The 25,646-nt window shown below is 42.0% G+C and overlaps 1 protein-coding gene across 2 annotated transcripts in view; it reads right to left on the bottom strand.

Annotated features, from left to right (window-relative positions):
• Positions 1–25,124, bottom strand: part of zfpm2a (zinc finger protein, FOG family member 2a) — a 118,491-nt gene extending 93,367 nt beyond the window's left edge. For both annotated transcript variants that reach the window (XM_029451507.1, XM_029451508.1), the window contains exon 1: positions 24,781–25,124. In XM_029451507.1, coding sequence (XP_029307367.1) covers positions 24,781–24,820 — 40 coding nt within the window. In that variant the 5' untranslated portion in view covers positions 24,821–25,124. The remainder of the gene's footprint in view (positions 1–24,780) is intronic.
• Between the last annotated feature and the right edge of the window lie 522 nt (positions 25,125–25,646).

Here is a 25,646-nt window from a genome sequence, read left to right as displayed (position 1 = left end):
GGATATATCTAAGATGTCAATTTCATTCCAGTATTATGAAGGAAGGGGGGTTCCTTTTGCAATAAACTCTTCATTAATTCAATTCTAATTTTCCTCTGGTTCCTATTTCTACTATTGATAGTTCCCCTTCTTAATACCTCGGATAAGGGGGAGAAAATCATTGCAATAGCTCAGTGGAGACTGTGAGCAGCAGATAGGATCTAAATATTACCAATGCCAAAAGAAGTGTGAAGTCTGATGAACATTTCAAAAGAACAATTCTTTATGGATCAGCTAAATCTTTTCCACTTTTTAATTAAAAGTAAAGAAAATAGAAGTTAATTATCCTGTAAAGATTAGCTGGTGGGCATCTTTCTGTAAATTAGTTCTAATTAAAAGGAAATTGTCAAATGACATTCAAAGCACTGTCCTTTAAAACACAGACCGAGATGGGCTTTTTTCCCTCCGCCCCCCATCAGACTCCCTCCTAATTCTTGATCTGGCCATGTGAAGCTTCTTGCTGGAAGATTAGGATTCTGCCAGTGCTTCAGACAGCACACACACACACACACGCACAAACATGCACGCACGCACGCATGCACGCACACACACACACACATACACACACACACACACACGCGCACACACACACACACACACACACACACACACACACGCACACACACACACACGCACGCACGCACACACACACACACACACACACACACACACACGCACACACACACACACACACACACACACACACACACACACACACACACACACACACACACACTCCCTGCTCCCTGGATAGCAGGCCTCTAGCACACTGTGAAATACTGCTACATCAATGAGGAGCTAGTTGCTGCTGGAGATAAATAAATACTCCTCATTGATAAATGATTGCATTGATTATCTGCTGATGTATCTGGCTGATAGACGTTTTTTATGAAATATCTGATTTTGCTCATGTGCTCCAGCGCAGTGTAAAAATCTCTAGAAAACCTGCAAACCTTTTGTTTAGTAATTGAACGTTTCACATGGCTCATGACATAAAAAGCAGCTTACTCTAAAAAGCCTTCATAGACGGTAACTGCCATAGAATAAACATTGAGGGGAAATATTAAAAACTTTGACATATGATAGTTAATAAACATAAACACAATATTTTAGCTATGTTATCAGTTGTACATATTTAAATATATATTTCAGGGCAAGAAAATGTGATAAATCATTCAAATTTGAGCTGGAACCAACAATGTTTAATGCTTTTGCTTGAGAAATCACTTATTCCTAATTATCCAAATACTTGCAGTGATTTTCTGTCAATCGACTGATCAACAAATTCTTTATTTTCTAATATCAGTCTTCATTATGAGTTAAAGCCTGGCTTTCCTTCCACCAAAACAAAAAAACACAGCAGACGTACTGTATGAACACACACAGTACTTAAAGCAAACCTCCACTATCATCACTTCACAAATAAATGATGAATCAGACTGCCGTCTTCTGTGTGCACTGTAGCTTTCATCTGATTTCATGTGGATTTCATCATTCATTATCTGGCTCCGCTGTTGCTCCCATCCACTCGCGTTGTATCGTACCAGATTCCAGCAGTTACATTTCGACAGAAGAGAGAGGAAAACAGTGCTGAGGCCCCTCCATCTGCTCCGGCTAATGATGATGCTCTCCCTGGCCTGGAGCAGAACTGTGCGAGGGAGATTTACACCCATAATACCCCTGGGGGCTCTGGAGCTGCACAGTGCTCCAAAACACCGTCACTCCATCACTTTCTATATGATAGCTGGCAGAGCAGGTAACAATGGAGGAGCAACAATGTCTCTTTGTATTACTGACAAGTGCCTTATTTGGTTGACATAACCTGCCTCGGTGTGTGAGGAGTGGCACTAAGCACACAGGAAAATGCATGACAGCTACACCATTGAGACATTGTGCGGTCGTAACAATCATACCAGAGTATGTTTTTAAAAACACCCAGCAGTGTGCGTGATAGGAGGCGAGCGAGAAAAGCAGGGACTGAGGAAGAGGTGGCTGTCTTTGCGATACATTAATTGGAATGATGGCGGGGGGGGGGGGGGGGGGGGGGGGGGGGGGGAGGGGGGTGTCAGACATCACAAACTGAACAGAGCTACCTTTTTACATTTACACAATTATAAAGGTTTATAAGTTGTAATTGTCCTTCAACTTTAGACCCACTATACAGCTCTGCGTTGGACCAGCCTTGACATCTATCTGCTAAAACAAGTGAGTTAAATGGTGAGAGGCAGAAAGACATGCATGTGTGTATGTCAGAGAGAGATGTAGAGGGAGAGCTTCACTCCTCAGGGATTGAGTGTTCACACACAGTAAATGGAAGTGGCACAGCTCTGACCTTTGAGCCGCAGCATGCGAGTAAAGTGAAGGCGCTGTCAAAATATTGCTTCAGAAATGACAATCCACCTCGCCAGCCCCAAGTCTTGACATGGCAGGCAAGTGGAGAGGCATAACCTGCTGATCCTGACATTACAAATGAGGGGATTATCATGACAACAAACTGCAGCTCGACACGCTGCATACCCTAAAGATATTCTGGCGTTGCCCCTTATTATCAGCAATGTCCCACACAGATAGCCAGCGAGGACTCTCAGAGCAGGCACCAAAACATCGAAAGGAATAGTGTGTCAGAATCCCACATCAATTTTCAAATCAGGCTTTACAATATAACTTACGGTAAAACTGCATTAATAGCCCCGGCTTTTGTTTGCTTAAATCACTGAAACCAACGGGCATCTGGAGCTGTAGTATCTTAATACAATCTATTTGTTTTTCTAAACCAGTAAGAATATTACTACAAATCAATCACAAATCATTCATTTGATTTGAAAACGCAGGTTTTACAATGCCCGGCACACTGACATTACACCTCTCTGTCTCCTCTCTCAAACTACTTTTATTTTGTAGCCAGCAATGTAACGAAAACAAGCATACCCACCAACACGATCCAAGAAAAGAGAAAATATTGACAGTTAAATTGCTGTCTACATGAATTACTTTGCTACTCGTTGCTCCAGTGAAATGAACTGAAGGATTGAATAGTGGAGACTCTAAGCGATCCCACGATGTGCAGCGTGTCCATAGTGACGACAGTTACCCGGCCTCTAATTGAGACCTGCATTTATTTGTCAAAACGTGTAGCCACAGGGACTTAATTTAATTGGGGCTCGGCTTTTAAATTGAAGTTTCACAGTATGACTATCAGCATCCACGTTGCTGTTGGGATATTACACTTACAGTTTCTGAACTTTGGATTTGGCAGCAGAGCTTCTTCATCTTCATTTACGCCCATGTAATACTCAAGTCCACAGAGAATAACTCAATCGTTAAGAATAGCAAAAAAAATCACAAGCAAATTACTAGTACTCTGAGAGGAACAAAGACAGGCAGTCATAATTATATCTTGGCGTGTATAGCATGTCAATGGGCCACCTTCATTCTGGAGGGCATTCCCCTGGGCCCCTCAGGCATCAAAATGATGTCCAAATTATTTTGTGCTCTCTTGCAGCATGGCGTGATTATCATATTTACTGGTGGTGCATTATGACAACATTGATGTTTACACCTGTCTCTGTGAGGAGGCAAGGTTTACACTCTGTAATTTAGCAAATGTACAGTATGCATATGAGCTTGTTGGCAGGGATTTAAATTAGGTCAGAAATGGAATACATCAATAGCAACCCATATGTGCATCTTTCTTTTTCTCTTTCCTCCCTCCCCGCCCCTGCCTTCTTTGCTCAGAAGCTTGGCGATGAAGCAGCTTGACGACTGCAGAAGTGTGATATGTGCAAATCACATTTGCAGATGAGCTTGAAACTCCCTTTTAATATTCAGATATCAGACATCCTGCACTGAGAAGCCCGCTAAGACGCGATTCGGGGGGAAAAAAGCAAGATCCGCGTCATTAAGGGAATCGTTAGAGGCTCGGTTTACATTTTACATATTTCACAAAAATGTACAACCAAGTAAAAACATCACCAGTTATCTGTGATAACAATGCAAATTTTTGTCAGAGAGCGCATGAAGATTCTGTCAAAATCCAAAGTCGCTCAGGTCTTTCTTTTCTTTTTTTCTCTCTCTCTCTCTGGCTTAACACCCTCAGCTTATTGGCGCTTTGATTTCTTTCATATTTTTTCCCTGAGAAGTCACACAGGCTTGTGGAGTCAAAGACGGTGAAAGGTATGTTTGCCACGAGGCACGGGAACACGTGTCCCCATAGCCTGCCAATAGCTCATCAAACACACCGGCCTGTGGATGGATGCAAGCCCGGCTGGCATTTAGGACGTCTGAGCAGCATCCGCTCTGCCACACAAACCATTACTGACTCCTGTTTACTTGCTTCAGTCAGAGTCACAAAGAACAACCCCCGTTTCCTGACAATTTTCTTCACATAAATGCGACACAACCACAAGGTTGCATTTTTTTTCCTTCATATACCTGCTCCTCTGTGGTGTACAGTGGCGCTCTGACAACAATGTTGCTGCTTTTACAGCCTCAACTTTTTTATTGGATGACAGAATGTAGCCCCTGCAATTTCCCCCTACCTCCTTCATTTCCCCGTGTCTTAGCCCTGCGCCAAATTTGTCTCTGTGCCATTTTAATTACAGCCAAGGCAATCTTTATGGTGGTATTCTGCGAGAACACCAATCTGCAAAAAAGGTGATAAGTAGAGCCGCCACCCAGCTTTGGTATCAGTAATAAACAGACACTTAATTGAATAATTTGACCTAAGAGGCTGATCCTGGGAAGTAGCATGTTAGAGAAATTATTTTGAATATTGAAGACAGTGCAGTGTTTTGCATGACGCCTGCAGTCGGAGAACACACAGTGGATTTGGCTGGTTGCCCGCCAACTCGCCAATGTGGGCCATGGTGAGTCTTTATGGAACAGATAAGTGAGCCTTTGGTATCCTGGAAGCACTCAGATGTGTGTGTGTGTGTGTGTGTTTTCAGGGCGCGGGGGTGGTGGTGGGATGGGGGGAACAACACATGTATGCACGAGTCTGTGTGCAGGCGTGTGTGTGCATGTGTCCGATATGTATGAGAGGGGGAGGGCGAGGAGTGTGAAGTGTGCCCACTCGAGGTCCATCTCCAGCTAGCAGCCACATGGGCACATCCCCCTGCCCCAAACACACAGACACACGTGAAGTCACACACACATACACACACTGCAGCTTTCCTCAGAGCCTTAGAGACAATGACTCGCGGCCCCTTCCTGTTTAAGGATAGCTGTCAGAGGATGATGGCTCCGATTCAACACTGCAGCAGGTTTGCACAGAGCTCCCTGATAAAACGGAAAAAAGCAAAAGCCTCCACTCTCTCTCCTCTGCCTCCTCTCTTTCTCTCTGTCTTTCTCTCCCTCTCTCCATCACTCTCCCTCTCCCTCCACAGTTCAACACTGATTTGACTGCTAGCATAATTTTGCAGAGGAGACTATTTGCAGATGCAGCAGAGTTATCAATCCGAACAGACACACAATCCGGGTCCAATGTCACTTCTCCTCATTATGTTAATGGTTAATACATGCAAATGAAAACATTCCAGCAATTTGATTTCTTTGAAGATAGTTTGCATATTGTCTTAGCCATAATGATGGTACACTTTCTCCCCAGCTTGGATTTATGCAAGGCTAGTTAGTTCATTTTTATCAGCTCTGAGTTCATTTCTAGGGCTACTGGAATGTGTTTTCCCCTTCCCCTCACTATTTAACTAATTAGGATTCAGGTACCATAAGCAGATTTTTCACGCTATTGGTGTTTTTCTTAATTAAGAAACAAATGAATTCTCCCCAGCAAAATAGATGGAACAACGGGATAGGGTGCCAGGGGCCAGATGCGCCGCTTCTTAATTAGAAGTCACTCCATTGTCTGAGGTTTTTTAATGAAGCTCCAATCTAAATGGATATCAAAAAAGCTTCTAGTGAAGAAAAAAAAAACACACACCGGCCATTTAAAATAATAAGGAAATAAAGATAATGAAAGACAAAAGGTATGTACTGGCAGCCCCAGCTCACACCTCCAGTTCAGTGCATGCAGTGCTCTCGTCACCTCTGGATGAGCCCTATTAAAACAGCTCGATCCCTCGGCTGCCCCTGCCTGCCTGCAGCCATGTCTAATGTTCTGCCAAGTCAACAGTGAAACACTCTCTTTTCAACTTCTCATCAAAGGTGGAAGTTTCATTACCCCGTGGATGGTTATCAACTAACTATTACTGAAAACTGTTGCAGCTGTCAACTTCCTGTCTTGGTTTGAAAAAACAGTGGAGGCTAGTCATGCTTATCATATCAATGTCATTTGTGATAGGCTTATGTTGTGTGCAGGGAAGGCCAACGCAAAATTTCCAATTAGCTGGAACAAATTGTCACCTCAACACAATATGGAAGATAGAAATGGTGGTTTGCAATTAGATGTGAGCACCTGGGCTGTACATACGGTGTAAAACTAAAGAAACATTGCAGATGGGACAAAAGAAAAGTTTTTGTTTTGAAGTTCATTTTTTTTTTTTTTACGTGACGCCCAACCATCTCAATCAGCCTCGCTGATGCTGCTGTGCCGGTGGCTGAAGGAGATAACATCGGGACTGTTTTTGACTGAAATAAAACCGTAGCATGCCCATATGTGCTGCCAACCCCATCAGTTCTTCTTCAGACGGCATGGCTTAGGAGCTCCCAGAGGATGGGCCAGTGCCCACTGATACGGGCCCAGCAACCGTCTTGTCCAGGCCAAGTATCCCTGTGCCCAGGGGCTGTGCCATCAATGCCATGACTTGTGCCAGACTGGATCCCACCCAGCAATCCATTTCAAAGGCTTTTTTTTTATGGATCAGGTATGCAGTGTGATTTTCCTTTCCCTTTGTAATGTGCCGTGTCAAAGGCGAGCTAGGCTGACTTTAAAGTCATAAACTAGTTTTTCCCGCCTTTCATTTGGGAAGGAGACATAATTGATTTCTGTCTTTCCAAATGTCAAGTTGGAAGAGATGAGAAAAAATAAATAAAAATCAAGCAATATGGGCATGTTGATTCGGATGGTATTTAGTGTTTGGGGCTTTTATTTACAAGTTGTTAATCAATTGTGAGCAAACACTAAATCATCTCAATTATTCCCAGGGGAATTTTACTTTTATGGAACACACCTTATAAAACAATGTAATATTTGTATACAGTATTTGTTGTCTAAATCTGCCAAAAAACATTAAAAGATTATTTTTTATTCATGCGTAATATTGGAGTGAAATACAATTTACTGATTAATTTCTCTGGGTTCATGGAGTGAAAACAGATTTTTTTTTAAGAAGTAACTTTCTTAATAAAAAGTCACATTTTTTAAACACCTCTGTTTATCCACAAATTACCATAATCCTCTGGATGTTCACTCATGTGCTCTCTCTCGTTTAAAGCATTACTTGTTTATTTATATCTGTGAATGAGATTAGAGGGGAAGATTACTTAGCCCAGACACATGAATAGCGATCAAAGACTAGAGGATAATGTAAGTCTTTCAGTGATTGCTCAGCTCTTTTCAAATCTACCGGTGGAGTATTAGAACAATACAAGTGGCTGTGCTCCATATAGTGTGACAACAATAATACTAAATCCTCAGGGAGTGAACCGCATGTAAACACTCCAGATCAACACACAGCACACTAGCACAAAGTGTCCTCTAATGCAGCAAAAATTAGCTTTGATCCTGACGAGGGCACGGCAAAGTAGCAATCAGTTCAGTGAAATTACATCAATTGTCGGACATAAATGCGGTTTGAGGCACGTCTGGTTCTGTATCTGTGCAAAGCAATGTGTTTTACAGCCCGCGCTGTTTCTAGAAGCTCAACTGGGGAACATCAGCCACGAGTAAACAAGCAACATTATGTCCTTCTGATTATTCTAAACAAAAATATGGACACAAATATGACACTCTCATCCAGATGATTTATGAAGAATGCTATGACAGCTGAATTGTCTTTTATTCTGTCTGTCTGCGCTGCACACGTTTGGAGGAAGCACTGGTCCAGCCAATTATCGGCGGCAGGACAGAGAAACCTGTCACTCGGATATACATGACAAATGAAAGAGACAGCGCAGCAAAAACACCAACAAATGAATCTTAAAAATGCACACATGCATGCAGTCGCTACAAAAAAAGAGCCAACGGCACCAGGCTGCAGTTTTGACAAACAAACTTTGCAAGGAGCATTTATTTGTGGCTGCTAATGAAGGGACGGATCTTAGGACCAGTTGGCTAATTATTTATCCTGCTGGCTTTATGGCTCTCATTAATTTCCCCCCTCTCTCTCTTTACCTTCTATTGAAAGTCTGAAGTCAACCTGCATCTGGTGCTGATAACGCCGGGGTCTCAGCAGCCTCCCAGCCTCCCCTCTAACCCACCCACATGCAGCCTCACTAGAGAAAAGGAGCAGCTTTCATACACACCCACTGGATAATGCCATTAGAAAATGCACTCTGTGCCTCAAACCCACAAAGCTGTGCTCGCTGAACTAGGAGAACACACATTACAGTATATAAGAAATAGGTTATGCTGCATCTCTTAATTTGCTGGGCTCTTTGGCAAGACTGCTGTGTGCTACAGTAAAGAAGGTGCTGCAGATACGGAGAAGCATAAGAAGGAAACATTGAAATATGCATTGAATACCGATTGAAAGATTGAGTATTGAAAGTTGCATTTAAAAGCTTGTTCAGATTCTTAGTCTTGTGTACTTAATGGTTTTTGCCAACTTTAGACGGCATTTTATTCAAACACTGATGCTTTTTAGAGGTTTGACTTATTCTGGTAAAGAGTTTTAAAAAAACACATTTATATTTCTCAAAAAATGCATAAAGAAAGTCTACTGGCACTGGTATTGAACAATCGCCCAACCCTATGAAAAAAAACATGAAATGAAGGGAGGATCATTCTGTCTTATTGAATTGTGCCGCCTGTTTTTGTCTGGCACTGGTAGCACCTTTCCTCTTTCCTTTCTTCTCTTGTCTACCCTCTGTCACTGTTTTTGGTTTGGGGGGTTGTCTGAGATTGGCCCACACTGCTTTGGTGAGATCGCACCCCAGCAGGTCTGAGCTGAGGCTATTCCTGCACCCTCCACCCTTTCTGTGTCCAACTTCCCCATCACTGCCCACCTCCTCCTCCACCCGTAGCTGCCAATCACGTTCACCCAGCAACAACAATGGATACCAACCCCTCACTTGCAAGGACCTCGTCGTCAATCCACAGACGAACCAAACGCCCAATTTGAGCCATTTCTTCCAAGGAGCGACCTGATAGACTCCACACTGGTCACACTTTCAAACGCAACAGAGAGACACAGTAGGCAGGAATTGCTGAAAAGCAAATATTGTCGACTTTTGCTGACTTCAAACAGCAGTCAGATGGCAGAGACTACCTGGGCAGTAAAGAAGCTGCATTACACACAACACAAGAGAAAGAGCCTAAAGAACTCTCGGTGATTCCTTTCATGTGTGTCTTTACAGGGAACCCGAGCATTCATTTCTCTTCTTCTATGCAAAGGAAAATAAACATGACACTCTCTGCAGGCTCATGAAATTGAACGCTTCTGACCATAGCTGCCGGTCCTTTTTTTCTTGTGTTTTAGAATTAGATGTGTTAGCTGGGCTTTGGCATATTCTATATTTCTTAAAAATTGCTTCAAAGATGAATTTGCATTTTCTTGATGATACATATTTCATGCTACATCTATCACCATTCATGTGGTATTCCAGGAAACTCTGAAGTTTCCAAGCTGAACTTTTGCTCAACACACACATGTCCAGGTCAGTGAATCAGTACACACACATACACATGCAAACACTGAGACACAAAGTTACAGGTGAAAGGAAACTTAACCCGGTTAAGTTCTGTTTCAGTCTCTACAATGCCCCGGTGATGCTCTCTTGCAGTCTTATTGGACTATCAGTGCTCAGGGGTCAGGGGCCTGGCCAGTCAAGATAAAACAAACCCTGATGAAATGAACCATGCGGGAGCAGAGAGGGCTGCTCTCCACTGATGGAAGAAGCCCAGTCACTCCGAGAGGTGAGACTGTAACAGTGTCGTATTGACCTGAGTGACCCGGCTCACTGCTTGAACTCCACCACACTCTGTTTAGAGAGGAGAGAGGATTTACTCCAATACTATAGGTGTCCTTATCCTCTCTCCTCTGTCTGGGAGCCACAACAAATAATTCACAGTAATTAGGATTTTGTACAGTTCAACATGAATTTTAGAGATATGTATACATCTAATTGACATGCACATTTTAAATATTACATTTAAGCAATTAAATTAAATAATTACATTTAATTAAATTTCATTCCAGGTGAACACCAAACAAAAATCATTAGAAAGCAACTTAGATTATTTGACTTGAGTATTTCAGATGTACACTTCTCCTCCACTACATTACATTAATGTGACAGCTAGAGTTATTTTGAAAATAAAGATATTACACACAAAACACATGTTAATGTTATAAAATGTGATGCGCTGTTATAGAACACTGCATGTGCTACAGTATGCTAATGCATTTATCCACATGATTAAAGCTTACAATGGTCATATTGTCTTATTTGGGCAGATATAAGGGCACCGCTTTACTACTTAGTATACTTGACGATATATTTTTTATTATTAAATGCTTTATGAATATAGTACACATCAGCAGCAGACCACATGGCTGAGCACAACAATATATATCAGTGTGACAGCTGCTCAAAGGCTTTTATCACTGATGTGATTGGGTGATTGATGAACTAAGTGATTGGCGTTTTCATCTAGTTATTCATGTATTTCACATTCACTGGCTACTGTAGTCAGCACAAAAGGAAAACTACCTTCATCTTTCCTGTCTCTGCCAGTGACATTTTAAATATTCAGACAGAGTCTGACAAAGTTGGAGGCTGACAAAAATAAGGGCAATATTCAATATTCCACGTCATTTGATTGAGCGGATGACACAAATCGTTATTTACCACTTTCAGATCACAGACATGCACTGACTGTATCACTATCATTGAGCTGGTCAATATACATCACTTCCACCCAAAGGATTACACCTCTTATCTGAAATGATATTCAATAAAGTATGACCGCAGAAATACAGAGTGGAGTGTTCTTGCTTGGATCTGGCTTATGCTGTGAAAAAAGAAAAAAACACTTTATTGGAATTAAGATCCAAGTCAAGATTACCTGAGGAAACAGCGGTTAGATTTCTGTTCCAGTGCCACGTCCTACACTTTATTCTCCGCTGCTTGGGGACTACACAACAGTGTGCTGTTCCCCAAAAGCTATGGGGGTGTAATAGGATGCCTTTATGAAATATATAGACACTCCCCAGCACCTTCCACACATCATAGCATGGGCTAGGACGCTAGGTAAGCAGGGGGGTTTCTCTGAGTGTGTGAGGCGCAGGGAAACTAGGTGCTGTGTGCGTTTGACTAATACGACCTCGTTGAAATGCCCCGCAATCCAAAAAGTCAGTGAGGCAACAGCAAAACTTTCCCCAGGTCCCTCTCTGACGCTCCACGACCGTAATATCATCAAGGTGCATGGGACGATACCACTCACTCATTTGTGCTGCCTAATTAGCTGCTGCACCTTCCCTCCCCACTGCTGTGCCATCCATTCACAGCTTCTAGCTAAGCGACCGTCATTAGCTACAGCGGGATGAAGTTAACTCCACTGCTGCCGGTATGTCAGACTCTACTCTACAGAATGTGGTCTGGAACAGTAGCAAGGTGGTTTCTTCTTAAACACAGTCATCTCTTTATGGTTTAAACTGGACAGCTGTCATCACATTTTCCCTGTATGTGCTGTGTATATAGTGGGTTTGTGGAATTTTCACCCACTGCAATAACTCCGTCGTTATACATTCTCTTTTCATTTTCTGTGTTTTATTTTTCCCTGACATCAAATCCCACACACGCACAACCCCCCATCTAACAACCCGCCCCGGCGCCGCACTGTGTAGCTTTTCTTTTCTTGTCGAGAATTTGATAAAGCCTTTAGTGAGTGTGGTTAGAGCACTTGGGCTGAGGATCTGATGAGAAGTGTGGGGTCTGTCACACACAAACACACACACTTTAAGTACATTCTAATTAGCTGATGTATGCAGGACCTCATCCACGTTGGAGGGGTATCAAAAAGCAATCAACGCCCCATCCCTGATGAGCTCAGAGAGACACAGAGATCCACATTGTCTATGGAAAGATGATGCGTGGCTGGGCCTCCATTCGGCTTTCCAAACCACCATAATGCCATGCAATCACAAGACATTATGCACAGATCAGAACCCCAAAGCCACAGGATAGAGGGAAAAAAAGTAAAGGGAATATTGAGTTCATAATTCAAAAGCCTGATTATGATGGTCGCTCTTGTGAAAAGCTGCTGTGGAGAGCCAGAAGTGGGAGAATTGGCCTGCGAGGGCCGCAAAAATATGGTTATAAATGCAGAGGAGAAACGTGTTTAAAAAACTGTCATGATCAAGAGCAGCGCAGATAGCAGAGGAATCAGTTAAGATGACAACTCGTTGCCATAGGAAAACTGAAAAAATTAAGACAGCAGTGACTGTATGAGGAGAATTTATGAAAGTGATTCTTCTTGGCGGAGGGAAATCAAATAGAAATACAATATCAACCACAGCAGAAGTGTACGTTATCAGCATAAAATGGTGAAAAAAACATCCTAAACGTGCGATCTAGGATTTTGTCACCCATTCATAATCTAATTTGACCTGCGGCCATACAGGCGATTCGTTTCAGTAAAGACCATAGGTGTTTTAGCTGCAGGCTCCAAAGGAGAGAGGCATGTGTGTCACACAAAGACCATCGGTTAGCGACGTACCGAAAGGGACTCTGTATCACCATCTTATCTTCAAAGGACTGGGCAGGGGCTCAGGGGAGCTGTGCCACCGTCTCGCCTCCACACAGACACACACAGAGGGGGGATTTGGACCTGCAAGCAGGAACCAGAGATCTCTCGGCCGGCACCCAGGCCTGGACCCTCCTCCAACTCGCCCGCGGAGAACAGGCAGGGTTCCTGCACACGCGGCACGACATCAGTGAGCTGATCCCCCCACCACCACCGCCGCCACCCTCCTCCTCTCTTCCCTCCTCCCTTGCAAACCCTCTCCGCCGACTGCCTGCCCATTTGCTTCCTGGCCTCAGCTTGACGGAGAGGATGGGATCTGAACTCAACTTAGACACAGAGTTTTCACATTTCACAGATGGCTGGGAGAGGCTTTGCATGGAGGTGAGGAAACAGAGGGAGAGAAAAAGGGAGAGAAAGAGAGAGAGAGGGAGCCTCATCGTCGGCGCCGAAGCGGGGCCGATTTCACACCGCGGCAGTGTGTGCTAAAGCAGGCCGCCGTTAATCCACTCACTGAGGGGAAGGCCTGGAGCTATTCCGCCGCCCGACCGCCATCTCCCTCCACAAAGCCATAAATGGTGCATTATACAACTGGGCTTCAGAGACACTGCTGATATGCTGATAGGTGGCGGACAAAGACCAAAGCAACCACAGGAGCAGAGCCACATGCAGGACTGAGGGCCTTAGTGCGGGAGCAGAACAGCACACATGTATTCAGGCATGATCTCTCAGACGCTGTACTTGCTGAGGTGTGGACTGTTAGAGTGCTATATCTGCACTTTTGATCGGGGTTAGTTCAACCTCTGGATTCGGCCCCGAGACAGAGATGGACATGCACTAACACTCCCTCTTCTCCTGCTCTCCAACAAAATAGCTTTTTTTCTCCCTTTCTCCCCACTGTGAATTCATATCAGTAAAGTTACCAAAAGTCTTGAAGATGAGTCTTTGAACTTATGAAAGGCAATCATGTTGAATGAAAGGAGACAGGAAATATATAAACATGGGGGAATTTAAATAAATTGCCACAAAGAAAATCACGTCGAGGGCAGTGAATTATGTAACGATAAGACAGCCACCAGCCTAAGCCACAAAATGAGATGTTTTACATGAAACGAACAGCGGTCTAGATTAGAGTGCCATCCTGTTTAGACATGAAGCCAATTGGTTTGATATCACATGTAGAGAAAATGTGAAAGATAAGTGGGAACTATAAGAATTGTTATAATCCAACTGTAACAAAAAGCTGAAGTATATTGGCTTTTCCCCCCAGAAGCACTGCCCGATAAACATCTTCGATGAAAGAAGTTCATTACTTGTGCGCTGTGTAATGTAACATGCTGTATTATGAGTCTATGCCAACCTACAGCGAGGCAGTCTCTAAATGAAGCCTCAGGCATTTAATGGACATCATTAGGTGAAAACATATAAGAGATAATTATGGTAATTACAAATCCCTTTTATTCGCCCTGAGTCTTTGACAAGAAGGTTGTCATATCAGCCACTTCAAACAAACAAAGAGTTGTTGTCTCTTCCCCTAAATGATGTCCGGTTCCATTTGGATGGGGATTGTCTTCGGATTATCCTTTTTATTGTTTGGTTAGTGGCTCTGAATGGAGGCTACATTTCTTTCAGCAAAAACTTGATTAAAACAAGTGATTCACAATAGTAGAATTTGACTTGCATTTGCATAGGCACTTCATTACAAGTGAGACCTTGATCTTGAAAGCAGCCCCCACACAAAGCTAATGGACATGTCTATTAGAGATGGACCCTCAGAGGAACCGAGGCCTTCAATTTAATATCACAGACATCACTATGGGCACCCAATATCTTTTAAATATGACATTAAATCTGCATAACAATATCTAAAGGCAGTAGTGGGCAGTAACAATATGCATTTAATTGAGTACTGTACTATTTGTGCAAGTAACTGCACTTTATTTAGTTTTTACTAGACAGATATTATTCTTTTGACTACACTAAATGTATATGCAGGTTCCTGTTACTCGTTACAGTTAGGACTGTAGGTGCTTCACCCATTCCTAATCTAATTTGACCTGCGGCCATACAGGCCATTTGTTTCAGGACAGCCCATAGGTGTTTTAGCTGCAGGCATGTGTGTCACACAAAGACCATCGGTTAGCGACGTAGACGTCACAGGAGAAAAACAATGACACCAAACTACTCCTCCTACGCCTGTCAGTCAAGTTTAAAGTGCTTTTTTCAACAACTCTTTGAACTTGGCAGTGGTAATGATTACTACCGCAGATAAACATGACGATTTCTCACCACCGGGGCAAATCTGAAGTCAAATCATTTCATTTCTCCGAGGCTTTCTGTAAACCTTGTGGCATATTCTACATTACATTATAGTACAGGTTGTGTTAATGCATTGTGGCAGCAATAAAACAATGCGTCGACATTAAAAACAAAATGCACTTTTGAATACTTTTGTATTTTTGAAAGCAAGAACTCCAGTACTTTAGTGAACAACTTTCACCTGACCGGGAGTATCTATACTTTTACTCAAGTAATGGGTATAAGTTGTGTACTTTGCCTACCACTGGCTAAAGGAACACAATGACAAACACTGGCAATATTGTGGCTTGTTCTGACCAAAAAACAATCTTGCAAGAGTTTGTTTTGGTTAAGCCTAATCCACGTGTTACTGTTATTTTGCCACACGGGGTCAAACCCAGAGCAACCCTTGTCACTTCATCTTAGCGATACACGATCTGAGCAGCTAGAGCAGATGAAATGTTGTATGGAACTTCTTTACGGAGAGACTGAGACGCAGTCGTGAAAGACTTGGGTGTTTATTTACAATATGCATCCAATCATCCTTTGTCACAGTTCCATGTTCCTCTTTTTCCGAAACCACAGAGACACTCGCTGGAGATTCCATTTTTGGCCCCTTTGCTACAAAAACTTATAATCTTATCAGATCCTTCTTACAATAACAGATTCACTTCGAGTCAAAGCTGTTGTTTAACTTATTCAATCCCATGGGAAAATTCAGTTCAAACAAGTCAGGAGACATCTGCCAGTCCACAGCAGCTGATGATGTCAACGGGTCCCTGCTCGTACCAGATTCCTCCAGCACTTTCAATCATTCCCTGTGAGATTACTGCAATAGGATATTACTGTACAAACTATGACCATGTGTCCTGCTGCCACAAAGCTTAGCAACATATTACAGTTTGTCAAAGCAAGCTATTGCGAGGGAGAGATAGATACAGAGAGGAGGAAAGAAGCCATTGACCTTTGTGTCCTTCATATTTGCCTAGCTTCCCCTCAACCCCAATCTTAAGAGTGAAATCATCTGATCCCAAACTGACTGTCAACCGACTTGTGATGGTGGGAAAGCCAGCAGACATCAATCAATCAGATTTTCTCCTAGTCTATCAGAGGAGGCTTTTTTCCCCCTGTTTTGCCGGGCTTATCATCTGACCCAGTTGTTATCCTGTTTCTGAAGCTTAAAAAACTTGATTATGGTCAAATGTATGTCTCGGAGATTCACAGGCACATTCTAGACTGAAGCAGAAGAGAAGAAAATATTATCAGTATATTACCAACAGAAATGAATGCAGGATGTAATGATTGTAGTTTATTCAAAATGAGGCTCTTAATTCTACACTCATGGTGGAAATAAGGAGTTTGAGCCAGTTATCTTTGGTTTTCAGGAATGCGTGATTGCGTGAACCTCAGATAAAAATCCAATCTGATATCATAAGACAAAAAGGCATTTTAGTTGGCTACAGCACTTGCTCAATGTCAACAGTTTTTAGTAATTACTAGATAAGCATTCTCTGAAATACACAGAGAAAGAAAATTGGCTGATTCTGAAATAATAGCGGCTGCATTTCTCTCCGGATGTTTACTCTGTCACTTCACAAAGCTCGCTTTGAAATAATAAGAAGCAGGAGACGTGCACTTTGCACCACGTCACTCCTATCGCCACTGTCCAATATCGCACTGGCTCTGTCCTATCTGATTTGCATAATTTACAGTAAATATAATCGATCACCATCAGAGTGTTCCAATCGGAGAATGACTTCATTAAGGCTATTTCTGTAGCGGTGCTCCCCGCTAATCACATGCAGGCAGATACGGCCTCTGATCACATGACGTGTAAGCTGCGCTGTCAACAGCTTTACCAGCTTTGCAATGGTGCAAATCAAAACACAGCCTCTTTAAAGTATTAACATATTTTGAAGTTTGTTTTATATTTTCAGCATATTTGACATAAATTGTTTATCTGTTTACAAAGCTTTGTCATTAGTGATTTTCCACTGAGGCCTTAAGATGCTATGTGTTTCGTGGCGTCCGTCTGGCAGAAAATGCTGATGTACAAATTGAACTGAAAAGCTTGTTACTTAATCCACCTATCGCTTAACTATAGAGCCGGCTGCATTTCATCCCAATGCAAAGTTGTGCATCTCGCTGCCCCCCCCACAAATACATCCTCAGTAATTCCTGCCAAGCCAGTGATTTACACTGAATAGCTATTAGGGCGTCACTTTCTGGTGCGCCAGCTACTATCCGGCTCTGGAACTGGTGCTCACCAAATTAGCCCCTTTCATTATCATCTATTAAGAAAAAAATTGTGTCTTTTTGTAATTACTGAAAACAATTTATGTGGTTGAAGTCAAAATTCAAGGCCTTGCTAATAACTTTACTGTACCCTGCTGACAACATATTGTGACAATGCCTGCTGCAAACGTGACTCATATTTCCAAGAAGTCCCTTTTCTTTCTCTCGTCCAAGATTCAGTCAAATCCTTAATATCAATTTTGACATATGCCATGAAAATGTTTTGATTAACTGTAGCTAATTAAATCGAAATAAACAAAACAAATCTTAATACAGACATAAAAGTTGTTTACATCCCGCCACTGGGAGACTGACAGACTTTATTCCTTGATTATGGCAGCAGAAGCGAGTTCCAGTTGCAGACGCAGAGCTGTTTCTCTTCTGGGCTATGGAGATGTCAAAGTATCACACAAATGTGATGAACCCAATATCCATATCCATGATACATCAAAACCTCGGCATGGCACAAAAATAACTGCAATACCTCAGGAGCAACCTCAGAAATCCCCTTAATTGAGCAATATCTTCATTCCTGGCCCATGTGCATCACCAAGGTGAAAAGGGACTGTGCAAGTTAAATGAAAGAAGAATTCATGATGTGTGGTGGCCTCTCTTACTCACCCTGGCTATTTCCCCTCTTGGCAAGGGCCAAATAGAGAATGTTAAATGAGGCAATTGTGTCCCGGAGGCAAAAAGAGGAAGAAAAAAAGAAGAAGCAGGCAGTGCCCCTGCTCTCTGCTCCAACCCAGAGGAGCATTCTGCAGCATGATGAGGTGCATCCAAGCACCCGGCCAGGCCTGCCGCCACCCAAATACCTCAGACCAGAACTTCACTTTTATACACATACAACTACATTCACTACTCATTATTCAAAACCCTTAAAACAATGTACAACCCTTGCACAATGCTCGAAAAATGTGCAGGTTAAAAGGAATGTGCAGTGCCAAAATGAGAATTTACTGATGTTCAGCTTAATCTCATTAAGCTCAGACAAATGGCACGACTCTCACCATCTCTGGGCAGTCGTGGTAAATAAATAACTACATTTACTCAGGTATTGTACTTGCTTGCTCTAAAATTAATGCTCCTTTACGCTTTTAATTTATTAGATTTTACAAGGAAATGTCGTTTCAGAGCAACACCACTTTGCTTAATCACAACATCATGAGCCCCACAGATAGTGAGTGCCAGGATGTAGTGAAGGCTGAGGCCTGTAGAAAGGACCAGGATGTAGAGTGTGATCTGTTAACATTCTGTGGAGGTGGCTGCAGTCCCACACTGTCAGCCGTACAGACATACTCCACGGTGACACCTCTGATAATCAAAGCTTTGTCTGGGTCTTAAAAGGACGTACTTGAACAACAGCGAGACCAGAGGCCCTCTTTGCTGTAATGGCCTTTGGACATCAATATTTAAATCTTACATCTCTGTTGTGATTAGAATGCTGCCTTTCTCTGTTGTTTTTCACCTCTCTCTCTCCTGAAACAACGAGGTGGGGGTGAAAAAAGGCTGAAATCAATGATCTTTGAGTCTAAACTAGATTCCTAAGCAGTTTGCCACTCTCAGCAGCAAGATAAGATAAACTCTCTTTGACCTAAGAGATGAAGTTGCCATGACGATCAGGGAGTCCACTTTCTCTATTGATATTTTGCTGATGTAACAACAAATGGAACTAGATCCTGCTCTTGATAATGGTGATTAATTAATACCAATATTGATCCCTACAAGCAAGAGACAAGGCTATTAACTTAAAGCAGGCTGAAAGTCAATTGTTACCTGGGGGCTCAATGGGCATCATTGATATAAAATCTAAATAAACAGAGAGGAATACGGTCAGGGAGTAAACGTAAGATCAAAGAGAAAATACACAACAGTAAAAGCGTGAGCACATTTAGGTTTTTCTTTTGCACATATTTCTAAAATTAACATTTTGTTTCACATCGGTGACATTCACAGTGCCCGAATGAAAACACAATGGTGACAGCTTGGACCGGCGGTTATTGGAATAATAGCAGTGGAATTCAGGAAAGAGGAAGATAAAGAGGAAACGGCGTGAGGAAGTGACCTCCACCTTTGCAGCAACCCTGCCCACATTTCACACTGCTGTCCAGGCACTGCAGGCTCCAGCGACAGAGAGGGCAGGATTAGGCTCCGTCAGTCCATCGCCTGCCAACCCCAGCTCATCCAACACATCACACAGCACTGTTTTCAACAAAGGAAGCAGCAGCAGCTGCTATACATTCCTCTCCCTATAGCTGTAGAGCCAGTGACATAAGCAGTAATAGCAGTGTGGCAAATACTTTCTCGACAAGAAACATTGTACTTTAGACACAATAGAAAGAACATTACGAGACGATGACATTCATCTGCATTGTTGTTTTGTGTCAAAAGTGAGGAGGCAATTGGAGAACCTTCAGCTAAGACGAGGCAACAGCACAAGCTGTTATTGGCAGGGAACAGATGTTTGAGGGAAAGTTGGCATTCAACAACCATTCTTCTTCTGACAGAAATCAACAAGAGAAACACAAGAGACAAGCCGTGATTGTCACCCAATGAAAGAGAAACCCTTAGATATACAGGGAGGCTGGCATGCAAACATTTATTGATTTTACACCCCCAAAACATCTGATTGCCGGAGTTGCCAGTGTTTGTGGGCCAAGGGTGAAACGCAGCGTCTACGACTTCCACAGCATCAGCGCACATTTCCTTATATAAGAAAGCAAAACTACGCTGAGTTGTAGTAAAAAGAAAATAAATATGGACGAGGAGTCTGTTCCCTGAGAGAGAAAAAAATAAAAAATACATCAAGCTAACGGCTCCGATCCCCTCTGCTAAAACACATAGACACATGCTCGTCGCACATACTGTACATGCACCGATGTATACACAAGCAAACACACACACACACACATTCAGATACAGGATGTTGGCAGTCAATTCAGTAAACACTCCCCTTATCCCTTACTACTGTAATCTGCCTCTGATAAATGCCCCTCAAAGATAGAAATGCCACCTGATATGGTAAACAGTATGCTGACATTACATAAAGTGGCCTTATGCTAAGGAGTTGGAGAGATTAACTGTAGTGCGGAGATGGGAAGAAATGGTCTCTACGATAAAAAAATAGACTTTTAGCTCTCGCAGAGAACATTGTTTGTCTGTTCCAAACTGACTCGCTGAGAAAAGCAGGGACCTAATAATAATAGTTCAAGGGTTGTATATACATTTTAACGGATTTAAGGTAACTTGGTGTTCAGTATAAACAGCAGCAATAAATAATTACAAATAGCAGCCGCAATTAATGATTAATCTGCTGATTATTTTCTAGATTAATGGTTTGGTATAAAATGCCAGAAAATATTTTTAAATGTCCATCCCGGTTTCTCAAAATCCAAGCTGATGTCTTGTTTTGTTTGTCAAAAAAACCCAAATATATTAATTTTAATATGATATAAAACAGAGAAAAGCAGGAAATATCCAAATTTGAGAGCCTGAAAACAGCATTTTCTGCTATTTTTGCATGAAATTTTTTTTCTATATTTTCTATATTTTTTCTGTCGTTCGACTAATCGTTGCAGCTCTAATTACAAATAAACATATATATATATATATATATATATATATATATATATATATATATAAAAGGAAATATTTACCAAGGCATCCCTAGTCCCTGTTCCAACTTTAACCACAAGGCATTATGGGTAAAAATAAAACAAAAAAAGTGTACACTGCAGTGGAGCAGCTTTACAGATGTGAGATCTCTATCCCGTGAGTAGATTAGACATTTGGACAGTATGACATAGTGGTAAGCTCTGAGGACTTGTGCACTTGCTGCTCGGGTGCTGTACAAACTTACAGTAAAAGAGCAGCATAATCACTTTAGTGTGGAGCTGGATTCTGGTTGGACAATGTCGAGTAAAAAGGAAGCAACATGAATTCTCAGACGGTCCATATGGTGAAGACAACAGTAAAGGGGAGAACACTAAGTCAGTTTAATAAGCACATTTGACATTAGATGTCCGCCCATGGCCTCAGAGGGCCGCTTCAATATGTTCCCATAAACACTGGCGGAGGCACGCTCCCTACATCATCCAGATTCCTCTTTACGCCGTGAAACTTTGGGGGGCAATTTTACAGAAAAATTACTCTGAGGGGCCTGGTTTCAATTCAGCCATGTTCATATCTTTCCTTCCTATTAAGCATCAAAATGTTCTCCTCTCAGTGCGAACAGAGGTATGGACACCAAGAGCAGCCGGGGAGAGGCGATGGGGGAGGGAGGAGGGAGGAAAAGGAGGGAGGGAGAAGAGAGGATAGAGGGAGCTTGGTGGAATTCACACATCATATTACAGCAGCTAATCGCAATCCGCAGAGCATCAGCGATATTTTCATCATTCCTGTCAAATTCTACTGACCCGCCTTGGAACGGCTAACAATCTGGGCAATTTATTGGCATATTGGCACGGGGTGATAAGGCTAAAAACAACAGCAGCTAGCAGCTGGCCCTGGGAGATGAGCTGATAACATTGATATGTGCTCCCACACAAAACACCTCCAACCACTATCTCCTCTTTCTATCTAACTCTTATTACAATAAAAGTGTATGGGTTTTTTTCCTTTTCTTGGAAAAGCAACAAGGGGAGGGTGTTACAGAAAGGGGGCTAGAAATATATATTTATATATAAATATATAAAAACATCAGATGTAACGTTTCATGGAAAAAAACAAGAGGGGAAAATACATAATTTATCACTGTATTATCGGGATATCCAGGCAGCCTAATCAAGGAGCACTGAGTGACTATTTTTTGCCTTATCATCCAAAGTGGTGGAAACGGAGAAGGAATTATCAGCCAGCTGCAGATTGCTGGGCTGGAATTTTAATGGTAATAATCGGGTTTCTGATGGTATATCTTCTCTGCTTATCTTTCCCATTATCTGGCCTTATCTCCCCAGTCATCGGAGCAAATTAATGGTGCTCTTTCAGCATCGCCTTTTTATCACCGCTCAGAGAGCACCCAAGGGGAAAGAATAAGCAAAATATTAAAATACTGCATAAATCACAATTTTAGATAACGGTCCAATGTATGCAGGAGGAGGGGGGGGAGTGCGCCCAACAACCTTTTTGTCCTTTAGAATGACTGTCTGTGCTGACTTTCTGTGCAGTGCCTCTTCTGCCTTTTTTCCCAGAGTTCCCGGGGTAGGAGAGAGGATCTAGGCTCCTCGTGACCTTTCTGTTTCTAACTAGAGCTCGATTATACGACCGCACACGGCTCCATATTAACAAGATCTTACACATGACATACTAATTCACACAAGGCCAGGTCACAAAGCGCAACACAAACGTTGGACCTTCCTTTGCTCGACAACAAAATTTGGATGCTACGATGGGATTGGACAAAAGATGAGTGGGCCCATCACGTCATACGTCGTCGTGCTTTTTTGTTGTTTAGAAGCGGTTGCGGGTTTGTGGTGGATGCCAGCAAAAACACAAATACAAACTCAAAGATAGGAAACAAAAAAGATGTTTCTGCAAAATCATTATTTTCATTTAGAGTTGATGGCAACCAAACTGTTCTAAACTGTTTGAGAAATTAGTGCAAAAACTAAATGTATTCATAAAAACATTGTTAACAATTTTCCCCATAATCAAAAAAAATTAAATAGTAAACTGGTTGATCTTAAAATGTTGTTTTAAAAAATATATACTGTAATAAAATGCACTGTGAATTATTAAAGCCACTGATGAATCACAGTTTTCTTTACCTAAAGAAGCGAAAAATAAATCTAGATTCCAAAGCAGCCATAAAAACTTTTTTTTTAAATTTACGACCAATAAATATTTAAGAAGTGAAACAATAATAATTATGTGTTAAACAAAACATGACGAGACACAAATGTGTCACAGAATCGGTCTCACACAAATGTGATAAAAAAGCATTGTATACCAACATGCACATGCCCTTATGAATTCATGCATGTGACCCCACACACACATGAAAACACACACACCCACACATGGACACACACGTACAATTGTTGCCTTAGTTCTGAATTCTCCGTAATATCTCGAAGCACAGATAAACAGTATCATGGGTACGAGACAAATCAGTGGAAGTGGTTTGATATTTGATATTTTGATCCCAAAGTAACCACAGTCTGCCTTTTATCCTGTTACAGCAGCAGCCAGGAGTAACAGCATACAGTGGACACACACACTGTACACACACTCAGATGTCTGCTAGATTTCTGTCTATGTGATCCTGTATGTGTGGGTGTGTGTGTACAAATCTTTATGTATTTAAGGATGATCTACAGGCCCTTTAAAATCATTAAAATGATAAGAAGTTCTTTAAAACCTTTCATAAAAAAATATATTTATCATGAAAATTCAACAATGTGACTGTGACACACTTTTGAATTAATGTGGACCATGAGGTTATATGTTACTAATATTCCCGTGCATTCAAAACAAATAATATTCCTCTAAATTTCAGTTTCAATTTCTATCTAAATTTCAAAAATGTAATATGTGTAAAATATGCTGCTGAGAGACAAGATTACACTTTCCCCAGAGCAATTGTACAGTTCAGTTGAATTAAAATGAATAGATGCCATAACTTGCTACACTTTTACTGCCATACCACGAGCTACATCTATGAACACTGATCAATATTTATAGAGGCTTATACTGTGAAGTGTGTGTGCTCGTATATATGCATACACACCAGTGTGTAAGTGGAAAAACATGAAGAGTGTGTGAAGGAGTGTGTGTGAGACACGTGTGTGATACAAATAAAAACATTTCATAACAATACAATTTAAAAACACATCGGCCCTTTAAAGCAATCTCACGATGCACATTCACTATCTATTACGGGCCTAGAATGAAGATTTACTGGTGAATAATTGGCTATAAAAAGCTTTAGTCAAAGTGATGCACTGTCGGATATACCATTTTGGTTGAAAACTACAATAGTCCCATCAAACGGACAACAAAATAACTTCATTTTGCTACAACTTGGTAACAGCGGGGAAACTTTTCAGCCAGCAGCACCGTGGGATCTGGATTGTAAATCATTTCTTCAAAACACAGCATATCTGCGGAGGGAGACTGGAGCTGGACCGTGACAGGCAACACATGAGTGGCGACAGTTGAGCGCTGCTGAATCAGCTCCAGTGTGGTCACTATCATTACAATATTCTGCAAACTCTAATAAGCTCGGAGACGCGGTGTAGCGGCTAGACAACATAACAAAATACAAATAAAATAAAAGCCTAAAAACTTACGTTTGATCTGCCTGGGGTTGCTCTGCTTCCTTCGGGACATGCCTGCTGTGCGGCTGGTCAGTGAATCCAGGTGTAGTACTGACAGATCGATAGGTTCTGGTTCATCCAAGCAGCCGGTTTTGGGTTTGTGTCTGATGGAAATTGAGAAAGAAAAAGAAGAAGGGGGGCACCGGTACTTTTTTACGCACAAGTCTATCGTTCCGTCTGTCTTTCCTTTATCTTTCTCGTTTCTCTGGCTCTGGCTCTGGCTTTCTCTCCCTCTCACACACACACACACACACAAACACACACACGAATACACACCCTCTCTCTCTCTCTCTCTCTCTCTCTCTCTCTCTCTCTCTCTCTCTCTCTCTCTTTCTCGCGCGCGCGCTCTCTCTCTCTTTCTCAGCACCGTTCTCCGTGGTGAGGCTGCGCTTCGCTGCGATCCGCACGGACTGACTGGGGAGGTGAAAGCGTTTCGCGCTTTTGTTTGAAGATACGGTTTGTTCCTCCCCGGGTACCGTAGCCGCAGCTCGGTGAACTTCACTTGATCCACAATTACTTTAACTTCACAGTTATTAATTAGCGTCGCCTATAATTAGCGCCCGTGTTTTGGGGTAAATATAAACGGAGATGGAGACAAACTGAGCTCCAGTCGGGGATCATCATGAGGCATCGCAGTTACAAAAATCATTCGCGTCGCCTTTATCTCAGGTAAACATTTTCTCACATCTTTTTTCCTTAAAGCATATATTTGCCATTTAACAAGATCTGCAAGATTAATTTAACATTTGTATGTGATACATTTTAGGGGAGAGCCAGGGTAATATACATACAGCCACATACAGCATGTGGTCCTAGTCATATCAGCAACAAATCTGAAC

Source organism: Cottoperca gobio, chromosome 16, assembly GCF_900634415.1.
Source record: "Cottoperca gobio chromosome 16, fCotGob3.1, whole genome shotgun sequence".
In the NCBI taxonomy this organism is placed as follows: Eukaryota; Metazoa; Chordata; class Actinopteri; order Perciformes; family Bovichtidae; genus Cottoperca; species Cottoperca gobio.
Note: the sequence above shows the minus strand (reverse complement) of the source record. Positions and strands in the feature narration are given on the sequence as shown.